Source organism: Myotis brandtii, unplaced genomic scaffold (assembly GCF_000412655.1).
Source record: "Myotis brandtii unplaced genomic scaffold, ASM41265v1 scaffold889, whole genome shotgun sequence".
Taxonomy (NCBI): domain Eukaryota; kingdom Metazoa; phylum Chordata; class Mammalia; order Chiroptera; family Vespertilionidae; genus Myotis; species Myotis brandtii.
The window spans coordinates 793,936-815,035 of record NW_005371640.1 but is presented as its reverse complement, the minus strand read 5'-3'; the positions used below and the strand labels follow the sequence as shown (position 1 = coordinate 815,035).

Below are 21,100 nucleotides of genomic sequence, written 5' to 3'. Positions count from 1 at the left end.
CTGGGTTGCGGCTCGATCCCCAGTAGGGGGGGTGCAGGAGGCAGCCGAACAATGATTCTCTCTCATCATTGATGTTTCTATCACTCTCTCCTCCCTTCCTCTCTGAAATCAATAAAAAGAGGGGGGGGGCACCTGGCCCGGCTTGGAGTTCAGGGGTTTCTAGAAGCTGGGTGGAAGGGCAAAGGGTGGGAATGAGGGACATCTGTAATACTGTCAACAATAAAAAGACGACAGCCTGGCCGGTGTGGGTCAGTGGTTGAGCATCAACCTATGAACCAGGAGGTCGAAGTTCCATTCCCGGTCAGGGCAGCCCAGGTTGTTGCGGGTTCAATCCCCAGTGGGGGCCGTGCAGGAGGCAGCTGATCAATGATTCTCTCTCATCATTGATGTTTCTCTCCCTCCCTCTCCCTTCTTCTCAGAAATCAATAAAAATATATTTTAAAAAATATTACATATCTTATCTGTATCAAGTTTCACATATCCTAGAGCTCTATAACGAAGTCATTTTTACATCTCACATTTCCTTTTCTTTCTTTAAAATATTAAATCACTTCAAATGATAGAATAAAATAATTATAAGTTAAATTTATAATTAATAGAAATTGACATGTTCTAAGCTGGTAAAGGTTACTGTTCTGTCAGCTTATTCAAATGATCTGTTAAGAAGTTTCTTTCCTAGTTTTATGTTGTCCTGACTACAATAATAGAATTCACTTCTTTCACCCTTCACCCAGGCAGAGCAGAACTCACCTGCCATGTGAGTATGTTAGTTTGTTGTTTTCTGAAGGAATCTTAGCCAGAATCTGCTCCGTCACCTCCAGGAAGTTTCCTCCGCACCAAGCATGTTTGGCAAGGATGGTGGTTCCTCTGGCCACAACAGCAAAAAGAATGGCCATGGTTTTAATCTATCAAAGGGAAAAAAGGCACAAGACTTAGAATATTTCTCTGATACGATCTTTCAAAAGTAACTTAATATCATTTATCAACATCTGCCTGGAGACAGTATTGACCAAGACACTATAACATTAAATGTAACAGACTTAATTACAAGCTTAACAAGAGCGTCAACCTATGAACCAGGAGGTCATGGTTTGATTCCTGGTCAGGGTACATGCCTGTGTTGCGGGCTCAATCCCTAGTAGGGGATGTGCAGGAGGCAGCCGATCAATGACTCTCTTTCATCACTGATGTCTCTCTCTCTCCCCCTTCCTCTCTGAAATCATTAAAAATATATTTTAAAAGGATCACCATCTTGTATAAGCTTACAACCTAAACCATGCTGATATGCATACATATATAGACGCTAGAGGCCCAGTGCAGGAGATTCGTGCACTTGGGGGTCCCTTACCCTGGCTTGTGCCCTCTCGCAGTCCGGGAGCCCTCAGGGGATGTCCGACTAACAGCTTAGGGGAGCAGGCCTAAGCCATCAGTTGGACAATTTGCATATTAGCCTTTTATCATATAGAATAGGATACCAAATAATACATATATGCAAATAATACATATATGTATGTGTGTATACAAGGTGATGTATATGTGATACACACACATATACCTTACATTGATGGATAGGTTGCATTTGTAAATTATACAGCACACCCTTTAAAAATCGATGACCACAGATATCAAAGGGACATAAAGATGTCTTCATCCTTTAATGCAATAATATCATCCTGAAAATTTATCCTTGGGAAATAGTTCAACACAAGTTAGACTCTAGATTCCTAAAGATACCTATTAACAATAATAATAGCCCATATTGTAAAACTTCAGACAATAAAGAGAAATAATAGCCCATATTTATTAGGTGCTTACTATGTGCTAGGCACCATTTTAAGCATTTTACCAATATTAGCTCATTTAGCCCTCCCATCAATGAAATGATGCACTATTATGAAACTTACATTAAAATAAAGAAACTGAACTATAGATGACTTACATAATTTGCCCAAAATTACAGAGCTAGGAAGTGATAAGAGTTGGGATTTAAATCCAGGCAGTATGGCTCTAAAAGCCACAATCTTATCCCCTATACTAGTATGTGTACTGCCTCTATTAGAAAGGCATTAATTACCCATAATAGAAACAAAGTGAAAACAAGCAACATTCCATAGGAGAGGAGTGTTTCTTTAAATTATCCTTCAGAAACAACAAAGCATTTCTAAAACAATGCAGGATGCGTTTAAGAGTATTTTTCTCATATTGATAACTTTGTAGCACTGCTTTCCTCCATGACAGCCCAGTTTGTCTTATCTAATGCTATACACTTATAAAAAGGGATGCAAAAAATGCCTTCCTAGTCTTCAACTAACTCTTCAACCTAATGCTGTTTGTTATGTTCGGTTTCATCCCATAAGCCAGTGCTTCTCACACTGCAGTGAATGAGTCATCTTAGGTGGCAGAGTAAGCGTCACTTGTTAAAATTTCATATTCTTGGCAGTATCCCCTGCAATTCTGATTCAGTAGGCCTGATGTGGGGCCTCGAATATGTGTCTAATACAAGCCTGCCTGGATGCAGGTGATTCATACAGCCGCATTTTGTGAAACACAGCAACAGATAGAAAGTGCTTGACGTCAGGGCTGACCCCCTGATTCCTTCTTGGAATCCTAGCCCCAAAGGATAGCACACAGACAGAGGTGCTCTTCTGTCTCTTGAACTTAACTCTTCTCATTCCACTCTCTAAATGAGGGTGTTCCCCAGAGTTATGTCCTCAGCCATCTTCTTTCTGGATTTCTCCTTATAAGATGGAGCAAGTTATAATGTCTCAATCACTTTTCATGTTATATCCCTCAATTCTAAAAACCTCAACTGGCCCTAGCCCATTTGGCTCAGTGGACAGAGCGCCGGCCCGTGGACTGATGGATTCCGGGTTCAATTCTGGTCAAGGGCACATACCTCTCTGGCAGGCTCAACCTCTAGCCCTGGTCGGGGCGCATGTGGGAGGCAACCAATGGATATGTCTCTCACATCAATGTCTCTCTCTTTTTTTTTTAAATATACTTTATTGATTTTTTACAGAGAGGAAGGGAGAGAGATAGAGAGTTAGAAACATCGATGAGAGAGAATCGATCAGCTGCTGCCTCCTGCACACCCCCTACTGGGGATGTGCCCACAACCCAGGTGCCGGAATCGAACCCGGGACCCCTCAGTCCGCAAGCCGACGCTCTATCCACTGAGCCAAACCGGTTTCGGCATCAATGTCTCTCTTTATCACTCCCCGTCCCTTCCACTCTTTCTAAAAATCACTGGAAAAATATCCTTGGGAGAGAATTAACAACAGGAAAATAAATAAAAATTAAAGCCGTGTTTCTGGGGGAAAAAAGTTTAAAAAAATAAAAATCTCAACTGACCCTGTAACATTCCCCAAACATTACTCCATTTTAAAAATCATCATCTACACACTCTCTATGCTTCTATACCTCCTTTGAACTCTCCAACTTACTATATTCTGGCTTTTGTCCTCAACACTCCATAAAACTGTGCTTGCTAAGATCACCAACTGCCTCTCTGTTGCAAAATTGAGTGGTAACTTCTCTATTCTCACTTCACTTGACCTCCCAGAACAGTCAACACCGTGGACTAAACCCTCTTTCTTGAAATTCTCCTACATGTCTGGTTCTCCGGTCATCTTGCTAGTCCTCCTCCTCTAGTTTCCCTCTAAATGTTGAATTTCCACAGGGATTGGTTCTGCACTTATCTCTAGATGAGCTGACCTAGACCTGCCATTTATTTGCTGAAGACACATTGCCTGCAAGAAACAAAACAGTCCTGGCTGGTGTGGCTCAGTTGGTTGAGCGTTGTCCCATACACCAAAAGGTGGCAGTTGGATTCCCAATCAGGGTGCATACCTAGGTTGCGGGTTTGATCTAAGGTCGAGGCGTGTGCGGGGAGCGGGGGGTGGGGGGGGGCAACCAATCAATTTCTCTCTCTCTCTCTCTCTCTCAAAAAAATTTTTAAGAAACAAAACGAAGCAGAAAAAAGCAAAGGCACACCAAAATTGAGGGAAAACCAAAGATAAAACCCAAGATGCAACAAATAGCTGAGGGAAAGGTAGATGAACAGGGATCCACAAAGAAGACTGGGGCCCGGTCCCTGTGGCACAGTGGTTAAGCATCAACCTATGAACCAGGAGGTCCTGGTTCAATTCCTGGTCAGGCACGTGGCTGGATTATGGGTTCGGTCCTCAGTGTGGGGCATGCAGGAGGCAGTCAATCAATGATTCTCTCTCATCATTGATGTTTCTACCTCTCTCCCTCTCTGAAATACATACATACATACACATACATACATATGTACATACGACTAGGAAAGTGAAAGGAAAGCCAGAAGAGCGTGGTGGCCTGGAAGCCAAAGGGAAAGGAAGCTTCAAGAAGGACAAGTGTCAGCTCCTAGCTGTGTTCACTGATGCACAGTATGATGTCTCTAAAACAGTCACTGAACTTTTATAAGGAAGGAGGTCACTGGTTAGGGTCAAAGAGACACGCCATGGAGTGGAACAAAAACACAAAGAGAAACAGAGATGAAGAATCGTATGGTTCCTGACACACAGAGATGGAAAAGTAGCAGCCTCAGTCCCTTAGCAGCTGGAAGAAGAACACTGAGTTTGGCAACTATACAAAAACATCCAGTGTCAGTGGACCCTAAGTTCATTATGAACTGACATGAGGTAATTGCTTAAAAAGCATATGTAATCTTAAATTACATTAAGAGACAGGGTATCTTGATCTCTTTAAGTACTACTGCCATTGTACTCTGTGGTAGTTAGAACACAAGTGGAATACTGAGTTCAGTTCTGGGTATAGTATTTCAAGATTGCACGGAAGGGCAACAGTATGGGCGAGAGACCTGGAGATTGTATCACTTCAGAATGGCCAGAGGAACTGGAAATCTTTCACAAGAAAAAGAGAAGACTTAGAGCAGTGGTTCTCAACCTTCCTAATACCGCGACCCTTTAATAAAGTTCCTCATGTTGTGGGGACCCCCAACCATAAAATTATTTTTGTTGCTACTTCATAACTGTAATTTTGCTACTGTTATGAATCGTCATGTAAATATCTGATATGCAGGATGTATTTTCATTGTTACAAATTGAACATAATTAAAGCATAGTGATTAATCACAAAAATAATATGTAATTATATATGTGTTTTCTGATGGTCTTAGGCGACCCCTGTGAAAGGGTCTTTCGATCCCCAAAGGGGTCGTGACCCACAGGTTGAGAACCGCTGACTTAGAGGGAATATGACAACAGTCTTCGAGTTGATATAAAGTACAGTCACCTGGAACAGGGTGCGTTACTCAGATTATTAGCTAAGAACAATGGATATCAGTTACAGGGAAGCAGTGTTTTATTCAATAAAAGCAGTCCTCAATTTAAAAATGCCTGACTGCTAAACACTGAGTACATAGCAACAAACTTTACTTTCCTCTCACATGTCACTAATAGGAATTTCTTACTCTCTCCTATACTGCTAAAAACCCCACCTATCACCCGGCCAGTGTGGCTCAGTAGTTGAGCGTTGACCTATGAACCAGGAGCTCACAGTTTGATTCCTGATCAGGGCACATGCCCAGGTTGCGGGCTCAATCCCCAGTGTGGGGCGTGCAAAAGGTAGCCAATCCATGATTCTCTCTCATCATTGATGTTTCTGTCTCTCTCCCTCTCCCTTCCTCTCTGAAATCAATAAAAATAAATTTTTTAAAAAAAACCCACCTATCATCCAGTCTCACCTGCCCCCACTGTAATCCCTTGCAATATAATCCGTAATGTCTGAATGAGTATTGGGATCATAGAAACAACTGTGACAGGAATAATACTGAATTTGAAATCAGAAAACCTGCTGCTAATTATCAGCAGTTAGTGAATGTCCAATACACCATAGAGTGCTATTCAAATATATTTAAGAAGAAAAAGAATGAAAAGATAAGCCAGAGAGAAAAGAAGAAAAAAAAGATAATCCTATATAATAAAAGCCTAATATGCAAATTGACCGAATAGCAAAACAACCGGTGGAATGACCAGTCACTATGATATGCACTGACCACTAGGGGGCATATGTTCAATGCAGGAGCTGCCCCCCGCCCGTAGGCCCTAGGCCAGCCAAGGCGGGTGCCAGTGACCCCCCCCCCCACCAATAGCCCCACAGAAGGAGGTAACCAGTGGTGGTGGTGGGGGGTGGGGCCGACGAGCAGGGTGTGCCAGGCCGGCCAAGGCGGGTGCCAGCAGGGGCCCCCCACTCGCCCCACTGGTTGCTCCACAGATCAGCCCTGATCACCAGCCAGGCCTAGGGACCCTACCCGTGCACGGATTCCGTGCACCAGGCCTCTACCTCTAGTGGAATATAAAGGAAAGCCCTGTCTCACCATTCTTCCCTGTTCTCTTATTCTCTGCTTGCTTAGTCCCAAAGCCATCATCCCAATTCTACTCCATTCCTGCCAAGAATTGTGTATGAGTTTCCTGTGGACCATTTTAAAAAGTGCAGAAAGTACTAAGGCTTAAAACAATTTCAGAAGCCTAAAATCAAGATGCTGGCAGGGCCATGCTCCCTCTGAAATCTGTAGGAGAAAATCCTTCCTTGTCTCTTCCTAGCCTCTGGTGCTTTGCTGGCAACCCATGGCGGCAGCTGAAGCACTTCAGTCTCTGCCTCCATAGTCAAACCGTCCATGTTTTCACATAGCATTCTCCGTGTCTCTTCTCTCCTTATAAGGATACCTACTCCAGCCAGACCCGCATGGCTCAGTGGCTGAGCATCGACCTATGAACCAGGAGGTCACAGTTCAGTCCTGGTCAGCGCACATGCCCGGGTTGCCAGCTTGATCCCCCGTGTGGGGCATGCAGGAGGCAGCCGATCAATGATTCTCTGTCATCATCGATGTTTCTCTCTCTCCCTCTCCCTTCCTCTCTGAAATCAATACAAATATATTTTTTAAAAAGGATACCTCCTCCAGTATGACCTCATGTTAACTTACAGCTTAATTACTATAACTGCAAAGACCCTACTTCCAAATAAGATCACATTCACAGGTACCAGGGGTCAGGATTCAACATATCCTTGTTGAGGACCCAATAAACCCCCACCTTAGAGATTAACCATTCCCTCCAAATCACTTCTACTCTCCCTTCCACATATGCACATCACCCAAACTTGCCTCCCTTTCCTCTCCAAAACCTCTATCCCATCTCTTTCCTTACTTATGTAAGAGTCCTTACAGCAGTGGGTGAGAAGTGCAACCTCCCATAGTTTGGAGTTAGAACAGGACTGTTTCTACAGCCTAGAAGTTTCCAAGGAAAGGACATTTTTTGTTCCAGTTGCTAGGATTCCCCCAAAAAGAAAAAATATATGCTATGGGGAAATCCAAATGAGAAATCTGGATGCAATTTTGTGTTTGTTTGTTTTTTGTAGAAGAATTATTATAAATTGTGGTGAAAGTCTTTAAGTCCATTAAAATAAAGGTTAAATAAGATGCTACTGGTTGGCATACCAATCAAAACATCATAAATAGCATTGTTTATAGAGGAAACTGCATCCAGAGTGTCAAACAATAATCTTGCAAAGGAACCTGAGGAATATATGTATTTGTAAGTAAGGGACCACCTATATTTGTAAAAAAATTGCTAACAAAATAGCACAGCAATGATGCAAATGCTTCTCCTCCGTGGAGGCATCTTGAAGTGGAGGTTGAAGAGTTTCAGATAACTGATGAGGAGAAAAAGCCGTCTCAGTGTTTCTCACTCTCCAGTCTATGTGTTCTGAGAAATTTTGAAATTCTGTATTTTTATTTTGATAAAATTTTAAAATGTATGCCCTAGCCAGTTTGGCTCAGTGGATAGAATGTTGGCCCGTGGACTGAAGGGTCCCGGGTTCAATTCTGGTCAAGGGCACATACCTGGGCTGCAGGCTCGATCCCTGGCCCTGGTCAGGGTGCACGCGGGAGGCAACCAATCAATGTCTCTCTCTCTCCCATCGATGTTTCTCTGTCTCTCCCTTCCACTCTCTCTAAAAAAATCAATGGAAAAATATCCTTGGGTGAGGATTAAAAAAAAAAAATTAAGCCTGGCCGGTGTGGCTCAGTGGTTGAGTGTCGACCTATGAATCAGGAGGTTGGGGTTCGATTCTCAGTCAGGGCACATGCCCGGGTTGCGGGTTTGATCCCCAGTGTGGGGCATGCAGGAGCCAACGGATTGATGATTCTCTCTCATCATTGGTGTATGTCTCTCTCCTCCTCTCTGAAATCAATAAAAAATATTTTTTAAAAATTTAAAAATGTATATGAATATTCTGGATTATTGACTTGTATACCTTATAAATGAGTGATGGAACACAACGCAGTGCTTCATTTGCATTATGAGGTGCCTAAAATGACAATGCTTAATTTTTAATGCAATGGAAGCATGTCTGGCAGCTCTTAGGTTGGCATATCCTAAAATCATAACAATCATAACTCAAGCACTCTTGAATTTCTGCTGTGCTTTTATAATCAGTTATAAAGATGAAATGTATCTTTCACAGTAACAATTTACAATGGAAAGATTTCTGCACTGAAAAAACTTAAGAATTGAGACTTTCAGCTGACATTCGGAAAATGACAATGTGGCAGAATAACAAGGACAGGTATGTTTTCTCAGGCTAAGGAGAAAATACTATAATACTCCAAGATGTGCTTGTACAAAGTGGAAACCAAATGATACAATAATGTGCTGCATAAATAAAGGCTGTCCACCTGTCCAAACAGAAAAAATGGGGAAGGATGAACTCATTACGTATCACATGGTAATGATTAACCCAAAATAAAAAGTATTCTATATCATTATTTACATTATTGCAAGGGGATCGATCTATTATGGAATGGTCCACATTTGATTAATGAGAAGGGTTAGGGCTATGTCTAATGGCCTCATATAAAGAAGGTCTTGTGTAAAGTAAGTTAAGTAATTTGAATTGAATCAAGTAGTTTTTCTATTTCAATTCAGCATGTATGTTCTGAAGGTTTACTATGTGGCAGTCAATGTAGTAGACACTGAATATGAAGACCACTAAAAAAAAGACCTCTACACTCAAGGGAGCCATAGTACAATGGGGAAGACAAACAAATCAATGCAATAAAATGTAATCTACACTAATAAAAGAGAAAGATGCAAATTGACTGTATCTTCATGACACCCACCAGCCAATCAGGAGTGAGTATGCAAATTAACCCAACAAAGATGGTGGGTTAATTTGCATACATAGCTGCTGAGCAGCCAGGGGTGGGGCAGGATGCTTGCGTCGTCGCCACGACGATGATGCAGGCATTCCACACGGCCCCAGCTGCTCTGGGCCTCTGGGCAGCATGGGAAGGTGGAAAGGCAGTGCCGGCAGCCAGGGGAAGGAAGGCCCATTCTTGCATGAATCTTCATGCATCAGGCCTCTACTGGTAATATAAGAATGTACACAACTGTTCAGGAGATTTCTTAAAATTCTGTGTCTATCACACCTTGATTAAGAAAAAAAGAATGCAGGTGTCAGCCTACGTATTAGGAAATTTCTCAGAATACTGTTACAACTATTTCTCTTTGAGAGGGAGGTCAAATTGTCTATTTTATCTTCACTAGGTTCTCAGTGTCCAGCACAGTGCCTGGCATGTACTATTCCCTCAAGTATTTTGGACACTAAGCATGATTTGGTTTTAAATATATTATATCCCTAGCTGTTTTGGCTCAGTGGATAGAGTGTCGGCCTGAGGACTGAAGGGTCCCAAGTTCAATTCCAGTTAAGGGCATGTACCTCAGTTGCAGGCTCAATCCCTGGCCCCATCCAATCCAGGTGCCTGGGAGGCAACCAATTGATGTGTCTCTCTCAGATCAATGTTTCTCTCTCTCTGTCTCTCCTCATCCCTCCCACTCTCTCTAAAAATCAATGGGAGCCCTGGCCTGTTTGGCTCAATGGATAGAGCATCGGCCTGTGAACTGAAGGGGCGCAGGCTCGATTCCGGTCAAGGGCACATGCCCGGGTTGTGGGATCAATCCCCAGTGTGGGGTGTGCAGGAGGCAGCTGATCAATGATTCTCTCTCATCATTGATGTTTCTATCTCACTCTCCCTCTCTCTTACTCTCTGAAATCAATAAAAATTATTATATAAAAAATCAATGGGAAAAAATAAATATACTATAAATGATAGATAACTTTATTAGTAGGATCTGGCAAAAAGAATGTTTCAGTTACCAACTATCTCCCTAAGTAAGATAAAGCAATTGATCTGAGAATAATCCACCCCCCAACTCTTTCATCTGGGTCTGAGGCGGAAATAAACCAACGACAGATAAACCACCAATTCTGATGTAATAACCTTGGAGGAGACAGAAGAGTGAAGAACAGACGTTGATATGAGAGAGGAAAAGAAGAAGTGTTTATGAAAAGCCTTAAGTCTAGTCATAGCTCAAGACTGTTCTTGTTGGTATTCTAAATATTCTTTTTGGGTGATGCTCTTAGACCCAACCCAATCGCTCTGACTTTCTCAGAACAGTAGCCTACCCTGTCAAGTCAACCACTTGTTTTATGTTACACTGACTACCACTGCCACCATATAACATGATCTTAATTATTCCTCTTTGTTCCCAAACATGTAAGCTACTGAGAGTAGCGATCTCCTATGTCTTGTTTCCAGCTATATCCCTTGCACTTAGAAGAGTGTCTAACACAGAATAGCTGTTCAAGAAGTGCTCTCAGACACAGCTATTCAAAGGGAAAGGATGTCCCAAACATGACAGTATCCTCTGGGATCATGGATGGGACAATGCAGGTACAGGTAGTTGAGAAAAATTAGTAAGACAGAAAAGGGTTTGACAACTGACTGGGGTGTTTTGAGGGAGGGAGATGTAAAGCATGTACCAGAGGAGCTATTACATGGGCAGAGTTTGTTAAATATTGGCCAATAATAACAACATCATACATGTCTGATGTTGAGAAAACAGTGGGTGGAAATAAGAGTTCCCAACCGAACTGAGGAAGAAGAAGAGTGTCAACACTGCGGGGGTGGAGGACGGGCTCGCGGAGGGCTAGAGACCCACCTAGGAGCCCAGGATGAGGATGAGAAGCAGAAAGTGACGTCATAAAACCAAGGGCGTCAAGGGGAGTTTTCAGAAAACTCAAGAGATGTCGAGAGATTCAATGCCAGCTTAATTAAACTTGTCATCTGTCCCCCTCCTGTATGTGACGCATTCTGACACTCTTTATCTCGCGGCCTTTTCAGTGGCGTAACACTCACTTCGCCAAAACTGTACCCGGCTGACAAAACTGTCGACGACAGAGAAGCCCAAGTCACCCTAGCACTGCCTCCTCTTTCTACCCCGGCACGTCCGGGTCCACATCTCTGCCCTCCCTCCGCTGTCGCTCCCCGCCTTCCGCCGAGCGCCCCGCTCCGTTTACCTGTCCGGACGCCCCCTGAGAGCGCGCGGGCTCCGGACGGTGGGGCGCAGTTCAGCGGAGGGTCTCTAACTCCCGGCTCCCAGAGAAGGCTGGGACCGGACGCCGCCAGCTTCCGGGTACGGAGCCCCGCCCGCGCGCGGCCTCTTGGGAATGTGAGCGCTCCTCCAATAGGAGCGGGTGGAGGGGTGGGGCCTGTGCGTTCCCAGCCGCCGCACTTCCCAGGAGCCACACTGCATTCTGGGAGTGGTAGTGCGGACTGGGTTATAGCCCTGGTCTGTCACATGTTCAGTCAATAACTTGCTTAAAGGACGTCAAGCACTATTTCTCCAGGAAAACGAGAGGCTGCGGTGTCACAAAGCGTCTACCAGCATTGAGTGGGCGGGATAAATGAAGAGCCAATCTTGTCCCACCAACAGCCTGCTTAGTCTCAACAGGTAATGTACATACATACAAAGTAGAATTCATTTGGCAGGGACTCCCTCTAGTTTACCCACAAAATTTTCTAACCTCTTTGGAACCCTCTGGTGAGGACCTGCTTCCTTTATCCCATTCTTTTGCAATAACAACTACTGCTGCTACTACTACTCTACTTAAAATTTTTTAAATTGATTTCAGAGAGGAAGGGAGAGGGAGAGAGAGATGGAAACATCAATGATGAGAGAGAATGGGATTGAGCCCACAACCTGGGAATCTAACTGGGACCTCCCGGTTCATAGGTCAGTGCTCAACCACTGAGCCACCCCCTGGCTGGGCACTATTACTCTACTTTGATCTAAGCTCCCCCATCTGCTTTTACATCCCCATTCCCTTTTGCCAACTCTGAGTCTAGCTCCACTGATGAATCCTTTTGTCTCCTGACTTTTCAATGGTTCCCTGCTAATTCGCTTTTTCTTATCAACACTTAAAGGCTGTAAACGTTTCTCTCATCTAAAATATTCCTCAATGCACACCCACCATACCCCTTACACATACAGACTTAACCTTGTGGCCTTCCTCCCACCTCTACTTTCTAGTAAAAATTCTCAAAACAAATAGACACTTTTCAACCATTATCATACCTCGATTCTGCAGGACTTTGCATAGATTATTCCCTCCTCCTTGAAATCTTAGTTCCAGCTGCTTTAACAAAATATCACAGATCCGAAGGCTTAAACAACAGAAATTTATTCCTCACAGTTTGGGAGGCTAGGAAGTTTCAGACCAGGTGCCAGTATGGTCAGGTTCTGGTGAGGACCTGCTTCCCAGCTTGCAGACTGCTGTGTTCTTGCTGTATCCTCACAAGGCAGAGAGATATCCTCACTTACACATCTATTACAAGGGCACTAATCCCATTCATGAGGGCTCCACCCTCATGATCTAATTACCTTCCAAAGGCCCCACCTCTATATACCATCACTTGATAATTTGGGCTCAAATATATAAATTTGGGTGGGGAGCACAAACATTCACTTCATAGCACCCTCTAGTCACTTAGCTCTTTCTAAGATGTTGCATTCCCCTGGTTTCTCTCTCACTTCTGTGGCAGTTTCTCATTTTCCTTTGAAATGTTCATGTTCCATAGGACTCTGCCCTAGACTCTTTTCTTTTCTTACTCTTCACACTTTTTTGAGTGATCTTAACTATTACCATTGCTTTAGTTGTCAGTATGCTGATTATTCCCACATATAGGAAGACCAGACAGAACTCCTGTGAGACTGAAATATCTAATGACAGCTAGGCATCTCTTTCAGGCACATAAACTTAATAGTATTCAGTTGGCCTAATACATGTCTACTCTCCCCTCTCCCATAACCTGCTCCTCCTCCTCTAATCCCATTTCAGTGACTGGCACAACCATGCAATCAGTTGCCCACACTAGGAAACTGGGTATCATTTTACCCCTCACTGTTCACTTCCAATAACCAAGTCATTAATTCTATTTCCTAAATATTTTACTTTCAAGCTTCAGTTTTCTTATCTTTATAATGTGGTTGAGTGTCGACCTATGAACAGGAGGTCATGGTTCTATTCCCGGTCAGGGCACATGTCCAGGTTTCGGGCTCCATCCCCAGTGTGGGGCATGCAGGAGGCAGCCAATCAATGATTCTCTCTCATCATTGATGTTTCTATCTCTCGCTCCCTCTCCCTTCCTGTCTGCAATCAATAAAAATATATTTTAAAAACAAATAAATAAAATGTGGAAAATAATGGTGTCTATGTTCAAGGATTATTGAAATGCTTAATAAGCAGTCGTGCCAGGCAGAGAGTAAGCACTCAAAGATAAGTGTTTATTAAACAAGCATTGTGTTTGTCATTAGTTCTCCTTCATTAGATCTTAATAATGATAGCCAGAATTTACTTTTATTTAGTTTATATTAAGCGATAAATAAAAGGGGGAAAAACAAAAAATGGTGAGATAGTTTGTGCAAGTTACCCCCACTCCATTCCTCAGTATTTTTCCAAGCATGACACAATAGAGTACTGGTTACGAGGCACTATGCACATGGTTCTACTCTAACGTGTACAGGATATACTATATCTTAGTTATTGTTACCAGCTCTGGATGAGCTATCAAGAAGCAAAAGGACATTCGGAGAATCGTGACTAAAATGGTATGGGCACTAGAAATCAGAATTAATGTCTCTGTGCCTATTGTATCTTCTTCACCACCTGCTCTTCTCACTTGAGATTGCATCTAAAACAAAATCTCTTCACTTCAAAATCCTACTTAAAACTTTCATTGCCTCCCTGTTATATAGGGGATAAAGTCCAAGATGAAGGCTTCCATGAACTGACCTCTCTCTATCTCTCCTGCTTTATATTCTGCTTCTCTCACCAGCACATCCTGTGTTCAGGTCTATTCCTGTATTATGGTATTCACTCATCCATCCATTCATCCACCCATTCATACATTCCTTCAACAAATGTATACTAAGTACCTACTGTGAGCCAGCCTTGTTCTGGACACTGGAGATAAACAGTGAATGAGAAAGACAATGTCCTTGCCTATATAGAGTTAGCACCTCATTACCATGCTCTTCCATGCCTCAGTGCCTTTGCACATGCTGTCTCCCCTGTCCAATTCTTATTTATTCTTCAAGACCTAGCTCAAATATCACATCTTCATTTTCTAGCAAAGTATATGCTTCTTTTCTCAACTTTATCCACCCTCTGCAAAGGCTTACTTTTCATATTAATATTAGTTTTTATTAAATACCGATTCTTTGAGAGACAGCATAATATCTTAGAAAGAGAATGAGTTTTAGAACCTAAATTATTCCACATTCTCTCCTAAAGTAATATCATCTATGTTCTAAAACTTGTATATCTATCATAAGCCTTTATATTGGGAAATCAGAGAAGGTCTCTCTGAGGGGGGGGGGGCGGGCATTTAAGCTGAAACCTGAATGTCAAGGAAGAATAAGCCACAAGAAGATGAGAGGGATCAGAAATAAAGCCAGCATGACTGATGGTAGTGGAAGTGAGGGGAGAATGGTAGGAGAGGAGATCGCACTAGCCTTGTTTCTGCTCCTCAAATATGTCAAGCTCCTCCCTATCTTATGATCTTTGCACCAGCTCTCTCTCTCCTTGGAGTTCTGTTCCCTCTCATCTTCTTGTGGCCAGAGGGTCTTGCAAGGCTATGAAAGCTGAGATAATACGTTTGGGTTTTATTCTAAGTGTAATGGAAAATAGAGAGGTTCAAGCAAAGGAGTGATATGGTCTGATATCTGGGTTTAAAAAATTATCAGGCTTTATTTAGCATGCCGATACATTGTCTATTCTGGCAATAATTAATGTGTACAGCTTTCAAGATATGTTAGTTAATTTCCAAGAAAAAATGCTTCTGGATATGTACACTAAAGTATATGTGGAACCGTTCAAATAGGTGACTTTATAATTTTACAATTTAGAAGTTCTGTTACCATTTCATCAAGTTACTAAATAATAGAAACTCTTTATAATCCATGATTTTAGATAGCTTGAGTTTGTGGAGTCAAAGTTTCAATTTCCATTTTAGTTCCTGCAGCTACCAAACCTGGAATTAAAGAACCGATGGTTTACTTTAGATAACCTAATCCAGTCTCCTCATTGTACACATGAGAAATTTTCTGGTCTTGACAAAGATTAAAAAGCAAAGAAGAGATTTAACCTGGATTATAAACCAGCTCACATGTACCAGATGCTCTAGAAATGTCTGTTGGGCTAAAATAAGATATTACTACACAGAGCTCTAGTCATATGTGGGATACCCTGGTTTCACATTCTGCTTACCATGATCGGATCTCGATGTGTTCTTTTATGGTCCACAAACAAATCTAGTGACTGTTGCTTTGGCATAAATATCATTGACATTGAATAAATAATGGATAAATGAGTACCCTGAAAAAAAATCATTGACATTATTGCAGTTCTCCACTGATGACCAGTGCTGCTTATACTTCTTTCTCCTGGATATTTGGACTTGGACAACTTTTCTTCCTCTCTTCAATGCTTGAAACAGACTTACATCAAGAATGCATGTTTGACCGGCCGGCATGGCTCAGTGGTTGAGCACAGACCTATGAACCAGGAGGTCACAGTTTGATTCCTGGTCAGGCACATGCCCGGGTTGTGGGCTCAATCCCTAGTGTGGGGTGTGCAGGAGGCAGCCGATCAATGATTCTCTTTCATCATTGATGTTTCTCTCTCTCGCTCCCTCTCCCTTCCTCTCTGAAGTCAATACAAATAAAAAGAATGCGTGTTCTCCTTTGAAATTCACAATCAGCAGAGGGAGCTAACACGTTATCAATATATATAAAATCATTGACATTTGAGTATGAGACAGTTTGTTTCTCTTTGCAGCTCATTCCAGTCACAGTCATCACATGTCCTGTTCTGTTCATCTAAGCCATCAGTGGTTCCAACACCAGCCTTGGCAAAGCAATTGTGGATTACTTCAGAGTTGTCTGTCCCACATAGCAATGAAATTTTTCATCATTTCAAAACATACCATTTCTTTATATCGTCAATAAAACAATGCTTCTCATACTAAACCAAGCACTTACAACATCCAACTTTTTAAATTTATTACATCTCAGTCTAATGGCTACACATAGCCATGATGCTAGTAGGCAAAAAAGACAACAAACCAAAAATACAAAGTAAAAACCCCACAGACTTGTTTTAATTTAAACCTCCAGTGTCCGTGTGCAGCTATCCTATATAATAAAAGGCTAATATGCAAATCGACCAAACGGCAGAAAGACCGGTTGCTATGACATACACTGACCACCAGGGGGCAGATGCTCAATGCAGGAGCTGCCCCTGGTGGTGAGTGTGTTCCCACAGGGGCAGTGCCACTCAGCCAAAAGCTGGGTTCACACTGGCGAGCACAGCGGCGGTGGTGGAAAGCCTCTCTCCGCCTCCGCTGCAGGCAGGTAGTAAGGAGCAAGGGGTCCCATACTGTGAGAGACATGCTGGCAGGCAGACATCCCCCAAGGGGTCCTGGACTGCAAGAGGGTGCAGGCTGGGCTGAGGACCCCCCCCCCCCCCACACACACACGAATTTCATGCATTGGGCCTCTAGTCAGTAATAGAATGTTCACATTCTGGTAAGCCACTTTTCTCTTTAATTGCAGGAGGCATTTCCCAAACAAACTGCCAGACGTCAGTGCATTTTTCCCTTTATATACACAAAGGAAAGTTGTATATATAAAGGCAGTTTTCAAATTTCCATATAAGTGATTCTAATTTCTTGCTCCTCTTAGCACTGTAACAAAGGAAAGCTGATGACCCGTTTCTCCATATATATTTATTTTCCCCCAGGACAACGTTTTCCTCTCAGAGTGTGCCTCTGGTTTTGTAGCAGATCATAGAGGTACATAGATGTGCCTCCATGGGAGTATCTTTTCAGATTTGGCCTCCCATTTTCAAGATGATATCCAGCAAACAAGAGTTGTTGTAGATGCTTCCCTTCTAGGTGAAGTGACATGATATTGTGATGATGCTGCAAGTGTTGTTGCCAGCCAGAAAGACTTGAGAGATCAACTCCCATCTGGAGAGCAATTTCCTTAGCTTTTTCTAAAACCCAATGAGCATCCAGATATAGAAATATCTGCTCTGATCTAGCAAAATTATTCAAGTGTTTTATTTCCCAAGTTGGCATATTTTGATCCTCTCATTCTGTTATAAATGTTACCTCCCTTGACTGCTTGACTTTTTTCTTAGTTTTAAAGAAACATACAGAATATTCATAAGGAGATTCCAAATTCTGTGACCATTTCACTTTTTTTCCTTTTCTTTCCTATCCACTAACTTCTAGTCCTAGAGAAATTGGGAGCTCGCTATATTTTCTCCTTACTGGTACAGCTTAGACTGGATGGAGTGAAACAGAAAAGGCCTGCTTCACGGAACAGGGACATTTTTAAAAGGACAGGACCAAGCCCTAGCTGGTTTGGCTCAGTGGATAGAGGGTCAGCTAGAGCATCAGCCAACAACTGAAGGGTCCCGGATTCAATTCCGGTCAAGAGCACGTACCTCAGTTGCAGGCTCAATCCCCAGCTCCCTGGGGCAGGAATGGAAGGCGACCAATCGATGTGTCTCTCTCACATCATGTTTCTCTCTATGTCTCTCCTCCTCCCTTCTACTCTCTCTGAAATCAATGGAAAAACACCCTCGGGTGAGGATTAACAAAAAATAAAATAAAATAAAATAAAATAAAATAAAATAACAGGACCAAGGGCAAGCCCGCGGTGCGGTGCAGCAGATGGAAGTGCAGTACTAATAAGGCAACTCATTTCTTAAAATTTTGAGATTTTTAAAGCAAGGCGATCTCAAATTACAAAAAGGACAAATTTGAATTATCTTAATCACCGAGTTAAAAGTAAGAGATAGTAATGACTTTGAGGTAGATATTACTGCTATCAACAAGTGATTAGGTTTAAGTTATAAACATGATGAAATGGAGGGCAAGAAAGCACTGATTTGACATTATCTTGCTTTAAAATTCGGATGGAATATTAAAGTCCAGTTCAAAGTTCTCAGCATAAAAGCCAGGCATGTCCCATCTGCTGGCTCACTTCTAATCAGATGTAAAAGCTCCACATTCTTATGGGATAGCAAACCACAAAGAACTGGTATCTCTGTGAAGGGGCCTGCAACTTGGCATTTTTTTCCACTTTGGCTCATTCCCAGTTGTTAAGGATTTTGACTCCTCATGCATTCAGCATTTAACCAATTTGTTGGTGGAAGGGGCTGGGATTGTTTCTCCACACAGAAATGGACGTTTGTCATCAATCACTTTTAAAATATATATATATTTTATTGATTTTTTTACAGAGAGGAAGGGAGAGGGATAGAGAGTTAGACACATCGATGAGAGAGAAACATCCATCAGCTGCCTCCTGCACACCCACTGGGGGGAAGGGAGAGGGATAGAGAGTTAGACACATCGATGAGAGAGAAACATCCATCAGCTGCCTCCTGCACACTCCCCACTGGGGATGTGCCCGCAACCAAGGTACATGCCCTTGACCGGAATCAAACCTGGGACCCTTGAGTCCACAGGCCGATGCTCTATCCACTGAGCCAAACCGGTTAGGGCATTCACTTTTATAATTAGAGAACATCCAGGATACATAGCCCTATCTTCCCCATTCTCCAACTCTTTCTTCATGAGAATGCAGATGCCCACATAAGTTATCCCCACATGTGCAGTTGTAGACTTCTCTGAGACATGATCATATAGAAGTCCATGATTCCCACCTTGGAATACATCAAGGATGTTCTCCCCTTTGAGTTTTTACATCAGCCATTCACTCAGCACTGAACGCTGAACCTCCAGATCTGTGCATATGTCTTGTCATTCAGGTCCCTGTTTATACCGCCCCTCTTCAGAGGGACTTTCCCTGTCCACTGATCACTATACATTCTCCTGTTTTATTTTATTGTTAATGCTCACTTGATATTTTTCCATTGATTTTTTTTTTTAGAGAGAGTGGAAGAGAGAGGGAAAGAGAGAAAAATATCCATGTGAGAGAAACACACCGATTGGTTGCCTCCTGTACGCGCCCTGAACCAGGGCCGGGGCCAGTGCGGAGCCTGCAACCGAGGTGTACCTTTGACCAGAATCAAATCCTGGACCCTTCGGCCCGCAGGCCCATGCTCTATCCACTGAGCAAAACCGGCTAGGGCTCCTATTTTCTTTTCTTTACAACATGTATGATAATCAAAATAATTTTTCTTGTTTACTTGCTTATTGTCTGTCTGTCCCATTACATTTTATTCAGTAGTGGAAAATGTAAATCCCATGAGGTGGCACAGAGTGGTTGCTCAATTAGAGTTTGTTAAAAGAATGCATACTAATGAGAAGGGCTAACACTTCTCTGGTACCAAAAGTATTCTAAGATAAACAGATATTACTGCATTTAATCATCGCTGTAATGGTGTAAAGACATTATTATCATCAACCTCCTTTGCCTGGATCTGTGCTTCCTGACCCAGTCCCTCTTGCATACATTTCAGAAGCACCTTAAGAAGGAACACAAGGAGTGGTGGGCAATCAGTGTTGGTTTGCTAAATCTAACAGTTCCAGACCCATACGCAAACTGTTTGCTTCCTTACTCCTCCTCCATTTCCATTCCTGCCTCCTGGGCCACATTTCCTTGAAAGCTGATGATGAGCATTACAAAGACACCAGGATTGGCGGGGGTAAAGGGGTGTTTAAGGAGAGCCAACCTTTCACAGCAACATGGTTGGAAGACAGTGAGTCAATGCTAGCGAATGGTAAAGTATTTCCGAGTACACAGTCCCCAGGGCCACACAGAGCTTGAATTGGGGGTCGGGATAGTGTCAGAGAACAGGGACCAGGCAGGCCAGGTGGTCACTGCTGGAGGCAGCTGCTCTGTGGCTGGAGGGATGGGGCAGAGTGCCCTCCCTGTAGTTTTCTTCCCTCCAGTGGATTGGGGACTCCAGGACGGCTCTCCTTAGATATTGTGGCCACTGAATGCGAGCTCGTGACCTGGGTTCTGGAGAGAGGTGGAAAATGGACTGAAACTATGGTCTTCTTCAGGGGGCATGGGGATGTAACAGTCATCATGTAGACCAGGTCAACTTTGGTTTTCTTTTGTCTCATTCATTGTTCCTCGGGGAAAAACAACAACAAACCAGAGTGGACGGGGTTTCATCTCCCTCCCCACTGGTCTCGAGATTCACTTGGAGCACATCTATGAAAGAAAGGAGGCTGGGGTTTAAATGATGGGTCAAAACCACGAATGGAGTTCACCTCTAAGTCTTATACAGTAAGGATCAAAGGGGTTGCTCTAAATCACCCTGCAGTTAGAGGCTGCAGGGCTGGGTCTACAAGCTGAGGTGGCTGCTCCCTGGACCCTTGCTCTTCCTAACGCATCTCAAGGCTTTCTAAAATTCCCACTACAGCCTTCAATTTTATTTTAAATCTGTGGCCACAATGGTTCCCTATAAGGAAAAGAATAAAAGCTTCAGATAGTTCGCATGTAAAGGTAATGATTTTCATGTTATGTCTTAGAGCATTTGAAAGCTGTTCGTCAAATAGTTCCAGAGGCATAGAAGCATGAAACAAAGAGCAGAATCTCAGAGGGAAGGCGGAAGTGGGTGGGAAGAGATCAACCAAAGAACTTGTATGCATATATGCATAACCCATGGGCACAGGCAATATGGTGGTGAAGGCCTGGAGTGGGGGTGGGGTGGGAGGTGAGCT

At 42.9% G+C, this 21,100-nt stretch overlaps 1 protein-coding gene across 2 annotated transcripts in view; it reads right to left on the bottom strand.

Annotated features, from left to right (window-relative positions):
- VAMP7 (vesicle-associated membrane protein 7) overlaps positions 1–11,546 on the bottom strand; it is a 37,857-nt gene extending 26,311 nt beyond the window's left edge. The window contains exons 1-2 of one of the 2 annotated variants that reach the window (XM_014532376.1): positions 11,407–11,546; positions 751–905 (exon numbers count right to left, since the gene is read on the bottom strand). In XM_014532376.1, the coding sequence (XP_014387862.1) occupies positions 751–896 (146 nt within the window). In that variant the 5' untranslated portion in view covers positions 897–905; positions 11,407–11,546. The remainder of the gene's footprint in view (positions 1–750; positions 906–11,406) is intronic. The other variant, XM_005885027.2, reaches the window with a different exon arrangement.
- Between the last annotated feature and the right edge of the window lie 9,554 nt (positions 11,547–21,100).